The sequence below is a fragment of the Buteo buteo genome, chromosome Z, assembly GCF_964188355.1.
Source record: "Buteo buteo chromosome Z, bButBut1.hap1.1, whole genome shotgun sequence".
NCBI classification, from domain to species: domain Eukaryota; kingdom Metazoa; phylum Chordata; class Aves; order Accipitriformes; family Accipitridae; genus Buteo; species Buteo buteo.
This window is the reverse complement of record NC_134204.1, coordinates 81,777,245-81,798,417: the sequence shown is the minus strand read 5'-3', so window position 1 is coordinate 81,798,417 and position 21,173 is coordinate 81,777,245. Positions and strand designations below refer to the sequence as shown.

Below are 21,173 nucleotides of genomic sequence, written 5' to 3'. Positions count from 1 at the left end.
TGCTTCAGGAAGGGAGAGAGATACAGTCCTTTAAAATGCAAAGATTTCCATTCTGTTATTGTCATCCTGCTCGCTATTTCATCCATAGATGTTTTGCCCTGGGGCATACCTATATGGGTTTAATTTTTGTGCATGTGTGAAGTTGAAGAAGTCATAAACTTTAATAAAATCCGTGCAGTCCAATACTTCTTGTAGCTTATCTCATTCTTGGATGTGGAGAGGCTGATCTTGGAAGGAGACTTACTAACATCCAACAAAACTTATCCCCAGACAATGATTTTTTTTCATTATATTTCTCTAGTCTCTTGCTCTTCTTCCTTATCCAGTCATGCAATACATATATATATATATTTGTAATATTTGCACTAAAATTGATGCTTTCCCCCATTGTAAAGGGAAGGCTGAATGAAATGCCTCCTTCTGCTTGCATTTTGATGTACCATGTTAGCTTGCACCATCCGTCATTACTTAATTTACGTGGTGGGGGCCAACATTTTTCCCCATAACCTCCTGACAGCAATTGAGGGATCCCAGATGGCATTTTCAGCAGTCGGTGCAACTACCCCTGCTCATTTCAGAGTGAGAGATCCCAAGCAAATACAGCTTCTTACTTCAGGCAGGGGTGGTTCTGGAGCAGGTTGGTACTCATGGAAGGGCACAAGCTGCCTCTCTGCCTGGCAGAGCTGTCTTGCCACTGCCACCCCCCACAAAGGGTCATAAACCTCCTGCCACCTCTACTTGCCCACACCACAAAAAGTCAATACTAGGTTGGGGGGGGGAAGAGATGTAGAGGTTTGCATTAAACCTTGGTTAAGTTGTGCTCCAAGGCTAATAAGCGTAGGAATAGCTTCCAAAGGTGACCCCAAAAATTTCACTAACTGAAAGTACCCACCCAGCAAGCTGTGCAGGTAGGTGAGACTCGAATTGTACTTGCAATAAAAGGGCTAAGAGTCATTACGAAACTGGATATTTCAGATCCAAATTCAAGTGGGTAGCAGTGCTTTGATTTGGGAAGATCCCTTTTTCCCCTCAGCCGTACAATAAAATCCCAGTTTACTCATACACATTCTGGCCCAAGTTTCAAATGGATTTATTTACCTCCACAAATCCAGAGTACAATAAATCATAGCAAAGGATTCCTCCTTTGCCCTGCTTTCTATGATACTTCCAGCAATGATTTTGCATTGGTCCTTCAGCACATCTCTGTGCCTCTATGTTATCCATGAACTTCACATCATGGATGATTTTGAGTATCTGAGAACAAATACTGGACAACTCTGCTAATGACCTGATACTTACAAAACTACGTTCACACTTCTTCCTGGGAATCTTTGCTGAGTTCTCCTGCACTCAGCTTACACAGAAACACACAAATGGTTGGGTGAATGCATGAAATACTGGGAAATAGCTGCTCGATTTTTTAGTTGACGATTACCTACACCTTATGTCACAAAAGTGGTCATGGCACAACTTCCATCTGAAGAGTCTGTGGCTGGAGTAAGGCAATACAACTGATGAAAAGTGAACTTGATTTCTCCAGTTGTGAGAATGTAGCATCTCATTTACTCTTTATTAAACCTGTTCTTAAAACATGTGAGAGAATAATTTCACAAAAAAAAATCACATTTTAATAAAGTAAGATTAAGACTACTAAATATTTTGTACTTTCTCCCTACTCCAAGAGAGATACCTCTTCTTATGATACACAGTACATAATTTAAAAAAAAAAAAAATCTGTCAGAATTTATTAATTTATGAGAGCTGGAGAGCTTTAATTAATGAAACACACTTCTTGGGCAGGATGGAGGAAGAGCTGTTGATGTATGTTGAAATTTTTTTTTTTTTAAACACTTGACCATGGAGGGTCAGGCTGGGATATTACCATTGTCATATCTGTAGACACACAGGTCTCAAAAACATCTATTATAGAAAGTGAGAACATAGGAGCAGTTAAATGCTAAGACTATTGGTTACGTAGGTAGTGACACAACAGAGATGAGAAAGGAAAAAAATTTGTACTACACAGAATCTACTTGTTTCACTTTTGTGCTCTTTGCTTACCATCCGTGGAGCATAAGTTGAAAATATACAGCCAAAAAGGGTTATTTATGTGATGTGAGATCAGCTAGAGGCATTTACACTCTGGCTATCACACAGAATATATATGGGCCAAGATCCAAAGAGGTGTCTCTGCCATGAGGAGGTCACAGAAGACATCAAGATGCAGTCCTAGATTTCCAGGTAGAGAGAACACTGGACTCTTGTAAGAAGGTAAGTTAAACAAAGGAAAATAAAACAATGTGTTAACTTTGGTAGATTATTATCATAGAGGTTGAGAGTATTATTTTGAATTTGCAATATTATTTCTTTGCAGAGGAGGAGGAAGATCCGTGAACTTCACAGAAGTGAAACTTAGCAGCAGCAGAGGATGATTTGGAGGAGATACAACCTTGAGGGAAAGTGGCTACGTCAAGCCACGAATGCAGCAGAGTAGCTGACTTTGCTATATATAGGGACAGTAGTTTTGATCTGCATGGACTTTTGAAAAGTGAGGATTTAACAGAAAGAAGACATGTTCCCCAAGAAATGAACTGAAACTGTCTTAGTAGCCTGACTGTTTGTTGGACCATGTGTATTAGCATTTGCCACAAATTTAACAAGGGTTACAATTACATTACCTTGGCCATTTTAGAATTGGGTTAGCCTAATAGGAATGTCCCAGCTCCTTCATATAGCCAAAACCACAAGTCACATCACATCGGAGAGGTTCAAGGTCTGATGCCTGCCAGCACAAGGTGACAGATCTCTTGGGCTCCTCAGCCGTTTCTCCATGGGATGGGGCTCATCCATGCAAAGGGTTTGCTCCTGTGCTGGCTTGGTCACACCAGCCTCATTTATCCTGCTTTCTCCCCCTTATGGCATGCATCTGCCCTCCTGCTGCTCCAGGGACCTGGAGCGCATCTCAGCTGCTCCACGGCTGCAAACACAGCAGCCCCAGAGACATCCTCAGCAGCCTGGAGGAATCCCCATGGCCTTTGTAAGATCAAAGCTGTGCTTGGAGTCAGCTGGGGCAGGGCAAGAGAAAAAGGGTTGGATTTATGTAATTTTATTCTTGTCTCCTTCGGCAAATATTTTCTTCCTCTAAGATTAGCCCTGATGCTGTTAATGGTACCTTGGACTCACTATATTGAGTCAATTAAAATACACATATCTGATTTTTTACCCCTGAAAAATGAAGATTTACTGTATACAACTATAAAACCATGTCCTCAAAGGTAAAGGTAAACTCACTTCCCTATGTAATTACATGTTAGCTAGTATCCAGTATACCATAAAGCTCAAAAGACTTTTGTAGACTAAACCCCAAGTTTTTCCTTAACTTTCACATTTAGAATCATTTCTTCAGGAAGAATCTTCCGCTCAAGAGAGACAGTAAATGATGCTGGATTCCTAAGCTTTTATCTTTGGAAGTCATTTCTTTTCAGCAGTATGTTAATGTCACTTCAAGCAACTTGAAAAATCTCTGTGTCTACATTGCCTGTCATTTTAAACTCAAATGTTTGGCTTTACAACTACAAACAGCTGTTCCTAACAATTTTCAAGGACTGAAGAGTGACTGAAAGTGTAGCCCACTTGTGCAAACACAGGCTAAAAGGTCTGTCTTAAATAAAGTCCTGAAGGATTGAAGTAGCTTTTTAAAAAAACACCTGTAACCACGAAGTGCAAACAAAAACTACTACCAAAGAGCACACACATTTAGGCCAGTTTATCAAACACTACAGTAGCATATGTTTTATATTATATGTAGCTATTATACTGATGTGCACTTACTGGGGATATCACTGTCTGGTTGGTATAAATTCATTGGTATAAATTCAAATTCCTCCCTAACACAAAGTTAACATGGATTGATTTTCCATTTTCAAATCAATAAGCATGTACTTTTCCTCCCATCATTCTTCCTGCATTTTTATCTCTAACATCACAATTCCCTTTCATAAGAATATTATTTTCTGATGATTTTCATCCTTCTTACTCTGCCTTTGAAAATGTCAGTCTGGAAAGCACGCCCACAGGGAGGGAGCCAGCCTGCTGGTGTGGGAAGGACACAGGACAGAAGGGATCAAAACATCACTTTTTCCAATCACGTCTTTCTCCTTAAAACGTCTTCCACTGGTCCCTGTCAGTGATGGCACAGTGCAGGCAGACAGACCTTTGCTCCAACACACTGCAGATCCTCTTACAGTGATACCTAACGGACATGATTTCTGCAAGACTCAGAGGGGTGTAATTGATTTGTTACCATGATCAATGACTCTCTGCTGGGTTTAGGATTCTCTTTATAGCCTGAAAGCATGAGAAAATCAGCATGACCTGTTCATCCTACTGGGAGGAAAACATATTTATTTTCCCCAAAAGCAAAGGGGAATAGGTGACGTTTCAGCTCTGTACAATCAGCCATTTTCAGGCTGCAAATACCACACTGGCCACAGCATGGTTCGAAATACAGCAAAGTCCATGGGTTTTGTTAGCAGAGCACCTGATCCCATTGAAATGCCCTTTTGGGAGACATGGGGTGTTAGCTTCAGCCTGGCACTTGCACCTCTCACTGCCTCAGGCTGCAGGTAATGCAGGTACAGCATCACCTGTACAGCCACATGAAGCTGGGGGCTGCCTCCTCTCTCTACATGGAGGTCGAGATGGAAAGTGTACTGGGAGCAGTTACTGCCCTTGTCACCCTGCCATATACTGTCCTGGGTCAGGATTTGAGCATAATCTGGAAGCTGGCATGATTTGAGATGAGCAAGCTGCAGTGGAAGAACAGGTACAGCTTTCATGATCAAAGGGATCCTTCATTCAGCAAGCAAACAGCACCATCAGCAACATCTGCTGCTTTTTTCCCCTTTTCTAAGCTTATTAAAAATACATATATATTGACAAAGATGTGGTACATGGGTGACCCCAAGGTTGGTTTTAACCAGCTTGGGACCAGAGACCAACCTGGGATCTTACTGCCTTTGGAATCAAAACTTCCATCACCTGCTTTTTTTATTTTTTTCTCAACTGTGAAGGAACAGGGCCCTTAGTAAACATGGATTCATTGTCTGAGACTGCTGCAGATCCTTGTATATAATCTCTGCCAAACCTCTGCGTTACTTTTTTCCCTACCACGTAGGAATATTACGTGTAATTATTACCCCAAACACTGTAGTGTAAGAAACACAGGACTAAAATTCCTGCCAGTCTCCTACAGAAGAAAACCACATCATTTGTTCCCTTTCCTAAACTGATTACTTCCTGTCTTAAAGTAATAAGGACTTTTACTGTCATGGGACTTCTCACCACTACACAATGCAACTTCTAGAGCTTAAAACCAGAAGCCCTGTAATTGCTCCTTAAGACTGCTGCATTTGTGCAGGACCACCACCAGTGTTTGCCTTCTTTTTAGTTTCTCCATTGTTCTGACCATCCCAGAAGGAGGCTGCTGGACCATTTCCAGCTTGAATTCATTTCTCCTGGCTATCAGCAGCTGGAAAACTGGAGGCATTTTGGTAGTATCATGAATCCATTCCCACCCTTGCAATAAATTCCTCACTAATACACCTCAAGGTCCCATTTCGCATTTTTATCTGCATTTACACAGTAACTTAGCCTCTAGTAACAGCTGATGGCTTCCCCACTTGAAAATATTTGCTGTGAAAACCAAAATTTGCCATCAAATTGCAGTTTACAGGCTCTTAGGTTTCCTTCCACGTCTACTGCTGGAGTGTTCAAATGATACACCTTTTTTTCTGGATGGTATTTCTGTCCTTACAATAACTATACTTCTTGGCTTCACCATGCTAACAACTTTGCATGGCCTGTAAGCTTTTGTCCGTGCTTTGTCCAGACATAATTTGTATCCCTTTCATTGTCTGACAGGAAGAACAGTGTGCTTGTAGAGTCCTATGCACATCACTGCTTACAATCAATAATAAAAGTTGTATGTTTTCTCTGAAGAAGAATGCATTTGCCATTGTGCATTAACACAGTTGCACTTAACCCAGAGATTTTTGCAGTCATTTTTGCTATGCAACACCTTAAACATTTCCTGGTGAAGGAGCAATTTTCTACATGGAGAGTTGAAGCCTACAGACAGCTTGAGTCACCTTCTACCTCTGGGGCACAGGATGGCATGTTGCAAGCCTTTTAACTGAGCAAAGAACATGACCACCCTTTTTCCCTACCATCTGGAATAAGAAATACCTCTGGTTCACACCAGGAGTGATTCATACTCCTCTGCCTACAAATGCCATTAAAGTTCACGGTTCTGCCTAGAAGCCCTAGGAGGCATCTTTGCAGCTGCTGCTCCTTCAGCAGCCCTACTCAGGCTGAGAAGGAACCTTCTGGATTTTTTTTTTTAGAGACACAACAGCAGCAAGGCTTCTTAGCAGACAAAAACATAACTCTTCCAAATGCAAAAATTCAGCATCTACAAATGTGGAAAAAAGAAAAAACCAAACCCCAAACTTTGTAGAAGTGCAGAGCTTCACTGAGGATTTAACTATACCCACAGGTCAGGCTCTTGGCAGGATCCAGGTTTTCAGACGTTACATAATAGCATTGACATTGGTTGCTGCTCCTCCTCCTCTTCCTTCACCTCCTCCTCAATCATCCCCGGCCACTGTGCAGCTGAGCTTTTTACAGCTCAAACTTGCACCAGCTGTTGCAGTTTCAGTCTCCACGGCAAGGGAACGTCCCTGCTTGTGTGTGCTGGCTTCTGCGTGTGATCAGAGATAAGATGCTTCTTACAGAAATCAAGACTTTTTTCTTAAAAAAAGTATTACAGACATAGACCTTAACCATACCCATAGGCCATAGGTTGAAGCTCAGACAACGTTCCTCCAACCACTGCCCTGGCAAAGCAATTTCTGACTGCAAAGCCCTCTTTGCAGGCTACCCTTCCTATTGGGAGCCCCTTGCCAGCCCATTTGTATCTTGCTGGGCCACCTGGTGCACTTCCAGGGACTTGGGTTTTCTCCCACATGGTTCATCCATCCCAGTATCTGATGAGTCGCTACTCACAGCGACATCTCAGGCAAGAGATCCCATAGAGACCAACGTCCCGCAAGGACATCTGCCATCAGGGAGCTGCATCTTCCTCCCCGGCTTCAAGAAGTTTTGCATCTTTCAGGGTGTAGCTGGACTACAGGAATGTTTCCGCTAACCAGCACCTTCTCTTGCTATTTGAGAAGCTCTACCGAAACAAGTGGCCTCGCTTATTTCTATCCTGTGTGGTGTTAACCTCTGCAGGAGGTGAATCCCATGCTCCGAGGTTCATGCTAGAAAGTCAAATACTGTCAGTGTCTGAAGGGACAGGAAGATGTTCAGAATAATAATAGCCACTCTACAGAGATTTTTATGGGCACAGAAAATGCAATTAATTGCTCTCATGTAGCATTTTGAGCTCTGTGCACAAAGCTGCGGCCTGAGCCTTGGTTGAACCAGACACTCCGTGCGCTGGTGGCAACCCAAGATGTTTAGTGCACATCTGAACTCCTTTAACCTAATTACTTTAATCATCAGTGCCCCATCCTCTCCTAACCTTTCCACCTCCTAGTCTACAGCTGTTTCTGTATCCTTTTAAATGGCAGACAGTGTGTTAGTAGAGACAAAAAGATTAATACTCATGCAAAAGGGGAAGATTACTACAGGAATACCACTCTGAAACTTGTCTTGCCTGTACTTGTAAAACACAATTTGAAGCAGACTCTTCTATTTCTGCAGCAGATACATGGTAACTTCGAAAAATAAGTTAAAAAGAATTCTGGTTTAACTTGAAAGGCAAGAAAGCAGAGCTAACAAACAGTCACTCAGAAAATCTGTATTTAAATCTCCAGTTTTGTCTTCTATCCCTCTACTCCAATCCCAACATGCTTCCGCACACTGGAGTTCAGAGATGCTCCACATAAAGGCATCACGGCACTCATAGTAATGCCTTGCCTTCACAGCAGACCTAACTTTGTGATATGAGTGGGTGCGTTTTGCAGGGGGTTGGTATTGGAACATTTGGGGTTTATATCAGTAATAGAAAAAGTTTTCAGAGCTGAATAAAGTTCCATTCTCTGTCTAAATAAACAAGCATGGGTAACAGGTTTTTTTTGTTTTTTTTGTTTTTTTTTTAATAAGGAATGTTGTCAGTCCTATTTTATTATGCGTAATAGAAGGAGGTGAAAAAAATCAATATAAGCACTGTATCTAACCTATTTAAAACTACAATCACAATGTTATCTGAATGCCTTACAACATTGTTTAAATCCAACAAGTAGACAAGAAAACAACAAATCTATGCAGGGTTTTTTATACATATGGTGAGAAAGTTTGCAAAGTGTTAAAATATATTTTCTGTTCTGCATGTTTCTGGTACAAGGAAGTGATGTGTAGAATACTGTATATTTATGAACAGAGCCTTGACTTATACAAGCAATAATCAACTTCAAAACATACAATGTATATCTTAAAATATCCCCTAGAGCTGCTCATATAAAGTCAAATCCAGCACCTACTAAAGTTCAGCCAGCTGACTCTCTTTGACTCCAGTGGGCACTTGACTAAGCCCATGATAATTGTGAAGTACCTGACAGTCTAATTGTATTCATATGAAAAAAATCACATTGCATAGATTTAAACAGGAAGACATGCAATAACAAGACAAGTCACAGTATAGCAAAACCTTGTTTCTTTGGTGAAACAGAAGCAGATATAAAAGTTACAAAGATTTTAGACTTTCATTCACAAAAACCAGACATTCACATTATACACTATACAAGATAATAATATAAATAGAGAAAAGTATTATGTGCATTGTTTGGGGGCAAGGGGTGGGGAATGAACCGGCCAACACAGTGACGCACTGCCACATTGAACGCATAAAGATTGGGTACACTTGATGGAGCAGTCACTGCAATTTTTTAAGAGATGTTGTCTGGAGCTGTAATTACTGTTCCCAATGAGCTATGGCAAGGTCACTCCATGGGCAGCTCTGCCTAGTACAAACTCTTACATGTTGGCTGGGTTTCAATTCTTTTCCTTTCCCTTTCAACTTTTTTGCATCATATCCCCACACTAACACAAAGGCATAAACCTCCCATCTGTGTTTGTATTTGTAATGTTATTTTAAAAGGTATATCATAGGGAACTTACTGTTCTTTATTTTCACCTTTCGTTTTGTTTTGTTTTGTTGTTTTTTGTCCTGTGCCCAAAGGTGTGCAAGGCACTCTGCAGAAATAACAGTCCTTTCTGTGGAGAGGTCGTTTCAAATGTTACCTTCTACATTTACTGTACACATCCAGGTCAGTCATCGAGCTGACCAGGGTAAGAAATCATAATAGAAAACTCCTACGTACACACTGCACCAACTACAACCTATAATCTCTTTGTGCACACACTTCTTTCTAGAAAGCCAAGAATCTGATTCTTCTGTAAGTCACACGGTTCTCACCCATCTAACCACAAACAAATGATCCTGTATAGCAGGAATTTTGTTCTCCAGGGAAATAGCAGTTGAACTGAAAGATGGTTCCAAAAGTGGAGCTCAGGGGCTAATACTGCACTGGCGAGCTCTTTTAATCTTCTTTGCATGGGTAAAATAACATCCAATAAATTAAATCAGTATGGCTTACTTCATTTATTTATGTACGCTTCACAGCTGCAGCATTCATACACAAACATTCATTACTTTATAAAAAGATTAAAAAATGGTTATATATACAAAATTATTTACTTTTTTGATTTTTGTTTGTTTTTTACAAAAAAAAATCCCCCAAACACCAGGTCTATCTCCATTTTAGAATGCAGAGACCTGTAATATAGACCTTGTGGTTAATGTCGTGAAAGTAAATTTTTTTCCTTTTTTTCCTTTTTTTTTCTTTTCAAAAAAGTGGCCCTGGTTGATAAAGTTAATGTATTAGCACTTGGATTTTTACAGGCCCTCCTTGTCATACACAACTCCTCCATGCAGTCCTTTCTCATGAATGGTGAAGCTGGAATGGAGAGCAGAAAAAAAGTTCCACATTGCAGTCCCTAGTTCATGCTTCATGCCACTTTTATGTGCTCTGTCTAAACTTTGCATCACATGGACACAAACTGTACCTTGGATAGAAATTGGCACAGTTGCCATTAAAAAAAAAAAAAAAGTCATGTCACTTGTGTATTTATCTTCACCTGATAAGAGCAAATTTCAGTCAGTGAAGTTATTTCAACCATTTCCAGCCTAGGTAAACAACATAGAAACAATGTCATAAATGACTGAAGACCTCTGAGGCCATTCTAACCATAAATATGCCTGAAATTAGTGTGACTTTTCATTTTATATACAGGATTTTAAAAACAACACACAATTAAACAACATTAAAATCATCTTATTTACATTTTCATTGGTGCTAAAATTGAGCTGTTTAAATATTGCAGAAGGCTGGTATATATCATAAAATGGTCCACACCGATGGCATATAGAAACTAATAATCTTTATAGGCTGGAAATGGTTACCTTTTATCCCCATAAGCACTTCTCCTTTTTTTTTTTTTTTAAATTTTCTGATAAACACCATATTTTTGCAAAATGCATTGTGAATACCGCAGTCCATAGTTTCAAAACAATTCGATAATACTCCCATAAGTGATAGAAAAGGCACAGAAAGTAATGACTTTGGCGGAAATGGTGGAAATCCCCATTCACCATTTAGCTCTCAGCGCCTTGAGTCCTGCCATGTCCTGATCCAGCGATGGTAGTGTTTTGATGAATTTAATGATGTTCCCTTTCCTGATGAAGAATGTTTATAGTAGTATTTCTTAGAGTAAGTCCTTTGGTACTTGGACGCTGCAATGAGAAGGAGGAAAAAGGGGAAATTAATTTAAAATTATTTAACTATGACTGGGCTGGCTATGCTTCACATTACAGTTCCATTTATTCTTGATTAATTAGAGGGTTAACAAATGAATAATTGGTACTATGACCACGTTACAGACAGGAGAAGCATCTCTTACACACACTTAGACCACAGTTGCAGAAAGAATTGTTAGTACTATTAGGAACCTGTTGATTTCAGGGGCTTTGTAAGAGCATTGTTTTTCACTTTAAAAGAATCTTAGTGGCTTCTGTAAAAACAGAAGAGGAACATTTTCATTAGTTTTGGAGGCCTGATGTTTTTTCCTACAGCTAGAGTGAGCAGTATTACTGTCATACTCTGTCATACCAGATTTGCACTTCTCTTAAACTACATGTTCATTACTTATTAATCTTAAATTAGTCTATTGCTTCTGATCCAGCACTGGTTTGCTTTCAAAGAACTCACGATTCATGCAAGTAATTTTAGGCATATCCCATCTTCCATTCCCTTGACACCGGATGGTTGGAATATGGCGCTGGATGAAACCATCTTTGCAGTGATATCTAATAAGGGAGTTGATCTCATAACGAGGTTTCATCTTCCCAAAGGTCTTTGCATTTTCCACAACAGGAGGCTGACCACAAGCAACTGAAAGGAAGAGAGAACATAACCCAAAACATCAGTTTGTAAATGCACTTCTGAATATGGTACTGACCTCTAAACCCTGGCTAAGGGAAGATGTCAAGGGACTTCAGTTAGACTCCCAAGAGACATATCCAAATAAGGATGGGGAGATCAATCTTTTATGTAGTTCTCCAGTCTTGTAGACCAAATACAGTAATGATGAAAATTGGAAAACAGCAGACAGTATAGCTAGTATTGCCTTTGGGGTTTAAATTTCTGATGTAAATTTGAGCCAAAAAGGTTGGCATACTCACATAAAGAAGTGATTTTGACTGGAAAGCTGCAAAACCTGAAAATCAGTGAAGTTATTACAGGCATTTAAGAAAAAAGTCTCATTTTCAATACTTCTCATGTCTTCCTCAACAATAGACTATTTAAAAGCACTTAAAACTGATGGATCCTTCAATGCCCAGAGAACATGTTAACAAAAAGTTGTAAATGGTAATCAGGAAACAATGGAGCACACACAAGATTTTGGCTGCTTCTTTACTTTCCCAGTCTGAAGAGGCAGAGGCAATTCCTAAAGTATTTCTGTACAGCTCCTGGTAACAGTCAGGTTTCTAAGTATCAGCTTTAACAGTGTAGAAACCAAATGTGCTTTTCAGATTCCAGCGGTGCCATTAAACTAGATGGTTTTGGAAAAGAGGAAGACAAAGTTCAACATTACTTGATGGGTGAAGAGTAAGCTCAACTGAAAATGAAAAGCTAACCACATACCAATGGTCAGCTGCCTGCTCTGACTGCCTACCAGTATTCTGCTGCCCACATACTTCACGGTGATACCATCGCAGGAAAGAAGAGTTGGCAATATATTCATGGTATGCAAGTAAAGCAGGCCTGCCAGGTGCATGAATGCCTGTTTTGCTGAGATCTGTACCTAAGAAGAAATTTGCCTGGTTTTAACCAAGAGTTTCAACTGTGTGCACTTTTGCTCCTGACTCAAGAGCAGATTAGCTAGAGATGTAATACGTGGATACAGACGAAGGATGACTTTGTGAGGCTAACTCAATTGAGGGCTCACTGTGTTGGTCACCAGAAATCAGCTAGAAGTTGTCATTTTAACTTTATAAAACTGGAATTTAGAGACTTATGCTATTGTTACTGGAAAGTTTGTACCTGTTCCTTTCTTGCAGGTATAGGTAAGGTGATAATTGCATGGTACATCATTCCATTGCCCATTCTCATGCCATATTATAACAACACAGTCTTCTCCAGCAGAAAAGAAGCTGTCTGGCTGATTTGGTCGCCAGTTCTCATATTGCTGCAGAAAAGAGGAGCAAAACCATTATTCCCAGTGCTGGAGTATATTTACATTCCATTTTACAGAAGAACACACAACATTAACTTCGATGAAGAGCAATCTCAATTGTTTGATTCTGGCTGTTAAGCACAAACTGAACAAAGCTATATTTATAATATCCTCCCACTCTATTAACAGATTATATTAATGGGGCAAAAAAATCTGATCTAACTTCTCACTTACTGTAAACTGATCTCAGATGAACAAAACAAAATGACACATTTCAGCATAAGCAAAATCTGATCCTAAGTGTGTTGAAACACACTCTTTCCTACATAGACAGACATGAAGTGGAATGCTAGGAAATGTAGTAAATAGCCTGTAACCCTTGTTAGTCCATGTCTACTAAATGGCAAATTACAGGCTACCTTCTCAGACTCAAATTATTTATTCTCTGACCTCATTTAATGAAGTCATTCAATGGTATGACGTGCAGAATTAGGTGTAAAATAAGTAAAGGTGTCAAAATGTGCCCCCAGAGCATTGCAGATTGATATTTCCATTAAAAAGACCTAGGTGGCAGTCTGAGCATATACAGCAGCCTTTCAGCTTTAGAAATGATGATCCAAATTCTGCCCTCTGTAGAAAAACTAACTCCATATATCTGTGAATATGTATGAATAAAACCAGGAACTGGTACACTAGTTTCACAAGTAGAAATCTGATTGTTGGTATGTGACACACACAGAAAAAGAACATTCAAATAGCCGAAAAATATCTTTAGCATAAAAAATAAAAAATAGTTTCTTAGCCCTGCACCTAGCACATACATCTGGCATATCGATTTGGGCAGGCTCTGTCCTTTGGGATCCAAGCTGGCTCCATGTAGGTCTGCAGTTATTTAGCTGTACATCTCTGCAGCTTTCAGCTCTACATCTACCTAAATTATGTCCCTACCAGGAGCTGCGGATGCTGGCTGCTGGCAGGCTCACACAGCTCCATGCATGGGCTAAACCTGCATTTATTCCACTGTAGAATGGACTCTTTCAAGCATGGCTAAGCTTATCATTGCACAATGTCATTTTGGGATGAAAATTAGGGAGAATTCAGTCTGTTTCTCAATCAATAAGCAAGTAAAATAGAAACAAAGGGAGTGTCACACCAATTGAAAACCTGTGCAGTAGTCCTTGGTAGGGGACATATAGCCTACTGTCCTTGCAATCAGCAGAGTTGGGGTAATCTTTATCCCACTTCTTGTTTTATCTTGGTCCAAAATGAAGCACAGTAAATTGAGATTTGCATAATGTTATGTAAAGAAAAGCAAGAGAAGGTTTGGGAAACTATTCTTAGCGATTTTCTTTGGGATTTCTGTTGTGTCACTCCAAGAAGAATTTAATGAAGGATAAAAATAGATATCTGAAAGAACTGGAATTCACATAAATGCCAGACATTAAACAGGCAGCTAGACCCTTGTATGGTCAAAATGACACAGTTTCTACAGTGCTTATATTTTCCTCAGTGCTTACATCTTTCTGTCTAGAGTTGGCCCATATAAATGTCATGAAAGTTTAGCTTTCTATTTTCTTAACTTTATGAAATAACCGCTATTCACTGCCTGGGTGAACACATTTTAGAAATAAAGTTAACATATCCCACACAAGTAGTATTTACCTTACAATGAATCAAACTATGAAAAAACTGAGTTAAATACTTAGCCTTTTCCAACCACGTGTCATCTTAACCATCACAGGTTTTAATTATCCAAGCAATTTAACAATCATGGTCTAAATAAATTCGTTCTGCACTGAATTTATTACCTCTAATAAAACTTCCCCCTTTTTATGTGGAACTAACTTAATTCCATCTCTACCTTTCAGTGTTTAATAGTCCTAAACTACAATACACACTAACTCATTTACTCAAGTCCAGAATTCAGCATTTCACATTAGCTTATAAATCAGAGTATGAGTTTTGCAAGCACAGTAGCCAAATACCATACATATGAGTCAAATGGGATCTGCGGGGGGGGGGGAGCTTCCTGCAACACGTAGTGCAAAAAAGAAAAGCAAGTTCTGTGTATATCTCATGAGCCAGCGAGAAGGAAAACAAGGAGGAAGGAATATGCGTATGCATGGTGTCTATTAATGTAATTTAGGGTGCTCCAAGACCCCTTTTCCAAAAGAGTATTTTGGAATGGCCACTGAGCCAAAGGTCTAACACCTTTTTATAGCAGAGCTGGTTAAGGATGCAGGAATCTGATCAGAAAAGGTCATGCTACCACAACATAGAAAGCTCCTGCTGGCTAAACCAGAGATAGCTGAGTGAATGCACACACAGAAGGCTTAGGCTTGCTGATAGTACTGCCCCAGATACCTGCTCCGTCTCCTCTACATGGGGGGCTGTGATGCACCTTCCAGAGCACCACAAAGTATAAGGCATTGAAGGAAAATTGGTGTAGGTTTCACTCATGCTGCAGGGAAATCTGTCTGAGTGTTGCGGAGATGGGGTAAGCAGCAGGAAGCAATCACCTCTCACTTTCACCTCTGAATGTCTTACTACCCAACCTAGCTGAAAATTAAGATGTGCTAATGTAAGTCATGAGTGTATGCATGGTTGGTTACACTGCTCAGAGAATGGGCAGCAACTTCTTAAACTGAGGCAATCCAATAACCTTCAAGAATATGCCCAGACATACAGACTCATAGAAAAATTAAACAGCCAGGTTAGTGATAGAAAATTTTGATCAATACACCCTGACAGCAAAAGAAAGACTTAAACAAGCCTTGCAGCTGTTTCTTGTGGAAATTATACTACAGACATGTTTGCTTCCATAGGGATCAGAGTGTGGGAATTAAGGATTTTTAATGGCTATTGGGGGCGTGTGAGCTGAAGGTATTCAGCAGCTTGCCAGCTCCCACCCTAAGCACATAGACTCCATATGCTCTTACTTGCCTTGCCATAATGACTCCAGAATATTTGTTTGCTTTGCTGGCAGGGCTGCAGTGTAATGGCAAAGGCCAATCTAGGCCCTGTGGTTTATTCAAGAATGTCTGATATCCTCCAGCGTGACTTGCTGTTACCTCACATTTGATATCGTCATTGCACAGATTTATTTTGGCTGAGTAACTCTGATTTTGCTTGGGTTTAGTGCCAGAATTGCTTAGCAGAGGAAGTTCCAGACTGCTGAATTGCTTTCTTAGGTCTCCACCCAGCTCTTCTGTAGTTTTTCAATGCCTTATTTAGCCACTGATAATGGGATAACGATACAAAAAGATTCTCACAGTTTGAGTGGAATAAGTTGCTAGACAAATAAACTAATATTTTGTTTTCCTCTTACAGATACATTTTTGCATGACCATGAGCATGATTCTGTTTTTCAGTTACACTAGTCTAAATCAGGAGTGACTACACTATCTCAAGTAAACCTATATCCGTAAAAAATCAATGGGAAAGAACCAAATTGCATAAGTCACATATTGATTTGTACTGTTTATTTTCAAAGGTATCCCTTACAATCTCTCATACCAAGTGTGCTAAGACTCCCCTACCCTTGCAATAAGTGCAGTAAGCATCTAAGATTCTCAGGTCATAATTATTCTGTTGAGAAACACTGCTCAAAATACCCTGAATACAATTCCCTTTTCGAAGTGGCTATGTCATTTAAGATCCTTGTATTTCAACGCGTAATGTCTTTTAGAAAAGTATGTTGTACAAAAAAAAATAATAATAACTTCAGTCCTTGGCAATATGTATCATTTAGGTTTGTTTGGTTTTTAAGATCATGTCCAAAAAAGATCAGACATATTCACAGATGAGCCAAAACCTGCTGGCATCGTTCCAGCCACCCTGCTGCTAGGTTATATGTTCATGTAAACTGTCATTGTCTCAGCAGACCAATGAAACTGCACTAAGGACCACTGTGTTTGAATTAATAAAGCTCAGGACATCCTTTTGCCAACAACCAAGCTTCAGTCAACACCTTTAGCAATACTCTTAGCTGTATCATTCATAAGATACTCCTTATGTTTCTGTAAACCTAAAGAGATTCAAATGCTAAGTTAATACACAGAAGAAAAGCTGCTCTGACCCTTTTATTCGTCCCTCAGCAGAAATACTTAACACTGGATGATCACACAGAGGGACATAAAAACCATTACTACCCTGTTTTTTAAGTAATGTTACTATAACACATGTGAAGTTTTGCCGTGGATTAAGATGTAAAGCACTGCCTGACTGTACATTTTAGGACGTATAATCTTAATTATGTACATGACTCAAAATGTACTTCAAAGGAGGTTTGTCCAGCTATACTTTTCTCCTCCAGCTATTAAACGTGCTTTGCTGACATGGCTGTGGAGAGGGAAGTTCAAAGCAATGCAGGGGAGTGAAGCCTGGAAACACACACCTCGGGCTCAGGCAGACACCACTGCACCTGCCACTCTGCAAATCTCAACATCCATGATGGCAAGATGCCTGGGTGTTTTTTATCAAAAAGCTGCGGTTTCTATGTAATCAGGCAACTGCAGGACCTAGCATTGGGGACAGGATTTTTGTCCCTGTACATTCATTTGGTCCTTTGGGAGCCACACCACTTGTCTGTCTTGCCATCATTTTAGGCTGAAAACTGGAGCTCTTGTTACGATCTTTATGCCTTTAATTATACTGTAATAATTAATTAATCTTTCTTGTACAGTTTTTTTGTTGAAATCAAAGTCTGTGCTGACACATTAGATTTAGTTGTTCTAGCTTTCTCTGGTAAAGATCTCTGAAAATTTTCCTGCAGAAAGAGGGTGAATGGTCCATGGGTTAACCGAGCTGCAGCTGAGATGGGATTCAGTTCTTCAGGCTTCCTACGTGGCATTAGACAATGCATTTGACTGGCTGATTCCCAGTCTGTAAAACAGTGACAATATATTCTCTTGCCTCACAGGAGGAGCTTGGATGTGATGGTTACAAGAGCCCATGAAGACATGTTATTAAGTTCCACATTTTGAGGGAGGATTTCCTTATATGGCATTGGATTAACGCACAGCCATAATCTGCCAGTTGGGTGACAGGCTGACTTTTCACATAAATTAAATCTAAGAAAGCCAGGATTATACCAAGAACTGTAAAGCAGCTAACTTTATTAGCTACTCACTATTTTTTTCTCATTCAGATGGCTGCTAATTAAATTGAATGAGCACAGCCTTCCCATCATGAACAAGATCCTACCTTGTGGGAGATTTGTTATTTAAATTTTCAGATAACCAGCCTTATTTGAGAGACTCATTTCCTTATTAGTGAGTAATCCACTCAGTTCTTTCAGATGTTTGCACTGCCAATCTGAATCCATGTGTAAGCAGTATCTCAGCTTTGTGACAATCATCTGGAAATTTCAGTCATTCCTTGTCTTCAAAATGCATACCAAGTGGCTGAGATCAATCACTTGGATTTTGTATTCCAAAATAGTCAACAAGCACTGTGTTTAATGAAGCACAAAAAAATAAACTACTGATGCAAACAAAACTTTACAGCTTGACCTCCTTAATGTGTAAAGGCAAATAATCTGTCCATAACTAAAGCTAGGAGATAATTTACTTGAAATACATCTGTTTAGATTTACAGGGTTAATGCTTTTCCTTCTGGGAAAAGGAAGCATGTTTTCAGCATGTTTGAATAAGCTTAAAGTACAAATCTGTCTTGGCACTTTTGGGGACCTGAAATTTCCAGTGTGATTTTTATTTTCATTCATTCTAGCTGCTTCCCTGTCTGATTTCTTCCTAATACAAGACTAATGAGGCAAATAAAAAAAAAAAACAAACAAGGAAAGATGTAGGGACTGGCTGACCGGATACTTCATCATAAAGTGAAGCAACTCTTCCTGCCGGGTATTTATCACTAAACAAGCTGAAACCACCACTGCAAATCTGACTGACTATTGTCCTTTTTTCCCCCCATAACTCTGCTAAGAAGAGGAATACACATTTTTCACAATAGCAAACAAATTCTTAGAAATCTTTATCAGGAAAGCCCCTGAACAAGTCCCTCGCTGTGGAGGTTCTGTTGTAATTGGATAGCTTAACTAAAAATTACATTTCACTTTCAGTAAGTCCTGGCAATTACCCAGTTTTATAAATTGGCTGAACTACAACAAGATCAGCACAAGGTTACAATGAGTATATGGATCAGTTCAGAAAACCGTTGTTCGTGGCTCATACTGTGATACAGCACTGATTCTGTTACATGAGACGCTCATGGGAATTTTCAAAGGCATTGCATTTCCTTTTGATAAAAAAAAATTCAAACACATTACTGTGAAGATTTGGCAATGTCTGAAATACTCCCATTAAGTTCACCTAGTATTTAAACGCATTTATACATTGGGAAAGACAAGAAACCAACTTAGAGCATAGGCTCTGTTTCACTTAATTTCACCCTAGTCCTGCAAAGGATTTTTCTGTTTAATTTTATGAATGGGAGCAGTCTGACAGAACTCACCAAAAGCATTCATGAGATTAAAAACTCCATTCAGTGAGTGGTTAAGCATATACCTTCCTTTAAAGACATAGGTGGTGCCCTAAACTCTATAGGGTAGATCCCATGCACAATTCAGACACATGCTAAAGTAACTTGCTGAAGGAAGCACCAAGCTAAGTATGTTGGTAAATCTTTGCTGGGCGAAATTTTAGTCAATTTGAAGGCAGCTGCTGTATTTAAACTTATCTACAAGTACACATAAAAATCATGTCATGATCCAGATATAAGTTATATAATAGTTGAATGGCTTCCCTCAAACCCTTAATCTGAGCTTTTTTTGCATGGCATTTGGGAAACTGGCAGGATTTGGATGAGGCAGGCACCCAACACTCACCATTACACAGTCACACTGTGAGAAAGACAAACTCCCAGAAGGAGCTTTGCTAAAGACCCTTGCAAAAGATTTCACTTGAAAAGGTTTTTTGGTAAGAGAGCAGTGGGATGTATTGAAAGACTCTTTGATTTCCTGTGCAACAGCTTGCAAAAAAAGGACTCTGAATAACACACACTCATGTATATCTATGAATATCCACAAGCACTGATTGCATATTGAATAAGCTGTCAGATCTATGCAAAAATAACTTTGGGAAAGAAATCTAAGGAATACAAATGAAACAAGTAAAAAAGCCTAGTTGATGAAGCTGAAACATAAAAGCACTGTTAGTGCTGTCTTTTAGGGGGGAGTTTTATGTGTGGAGTGGATGACTAGCTCTTTGACATTTTTTTAAAACAATACCAGAGTATGACAACTTTTCCATGAGAAGCAGAAACCACTAAATATAGCAGGAAGCTCCCACTAGATGGCAATGTCTACACATTACTGAGTCCGGATACTAACTGTGTAGTTCCACAATAATAATTCAGAAAAGATATCTCTTTTATTAACTCTTTAAAAGCTAACTGAATCCAGTGGACACAACTCCATTGACTTTTATCTGCTCTGTACCAACTCTTCTTAGAGTAATAACTTTCATCATGGTTCACACACTGTATAGTTCAATTTTGTGGGTATACTGTGTGTGTTGGGCTTTCAGAAGTCACCTTAGCACAGAGACTGAAAAATGAGTGGCAAAGAGCTGGTGAAATTCTCTTGCTAATGGGCAGGTGGTTTACTGTGGAAGAAAAGTATGGTAGGGTGTTAAATGTTGGTTAGTATAATACATGTTCTTTGGAAGTCACACTAACATAGTTATATATTATCAACATGATGCAAATTGCATGGGGTGTGACTTATTCTTTTTGTACAGAACTACCAGGACAGCCACTGAAAAAAGGAAAATCCTGCACTTTGTCATTTATATCAACAATTACTACAGGTTTGAATCTGTCCAAGAGTTTTAGCCCAGAGCCAGCCATAATGAGGCTCTGAAGTAACTGCTGACCCCCCTTGTAAAAATGAGACAAAAAACCACTTTGTCCAAGAGGCCCTCCTTACTGCCTATGACATACTGAACTAAAAATATACCTGTCATTAATAACATTATATAGTTCTCCTCCATTTAAATGCAGGTCAAATGAGCATCTTAAAAAGAGGCTGTAATGACTGACTGCAGCACAAAACGAAAACATTTGGTAGATTTAAAATCTCCTTCTCCAAGGATCCTGTGGGACATGGGCACAATAAGCTTTTTGTTTGCAGCTGACTACAGTACTTTTTAGTTTGTTTGCTTTATTTAACCCTCAGAGGCAGGCTCCTTCCCTACAATACTCCATGCCTTTTGAAGGTTTTTGTGTTCAATGAAGTTACTCTTTCTGAGAGGGGTGCAGTTACAGATTTGCTCAAGTTAAACCATTCTGATTCACTGACCAATAAAGGAAGGAAAAGAGAGGGCTTTGTTTTTGCCAGAATTAAACTTCTGTTT

At 39.4% G+C, this 21,173-nt stretch overlaps 1 protein-coding gene across 3 annotated transcripts in view; it reads right to left on the bottom strand.

The window, feature by feature from the left end:
• Positions 1 to 8,088: 8,088 nt before the first annotated feature.
• The window catches only part of VCAN (versican), a 113,759-nt gene continuing 100,674 nt past the window's right edge, over positions 8,089 to 21,173 (bottom strand). For all 3 annotated transcript variants that reach the window (XM_075021363.1, XM_075021365.1, XM_075021364.1), the window contains exons 13-15: positions 12,669 to 12,813; positions 11,334 to 11,516; positions 8,089 to 10,858 (exon numbers count right to left, since the gene is read on the bottom strand). In XM_075021363.1, coding sequence (XP_074877464.1) covers positions 10,728 to 10,858; positions 11,334 to 11,516; positions 12,669 to 12,813 — 459 coding nt within the window. In that variant the 3' untranslated portion in view covers positions 8,089 to 10,727. The remainder of the gene's footprint in view (positions 10,859 to 11,333; positions 11,517 to 12,668; positions 12,814 to 21,173) is intronic.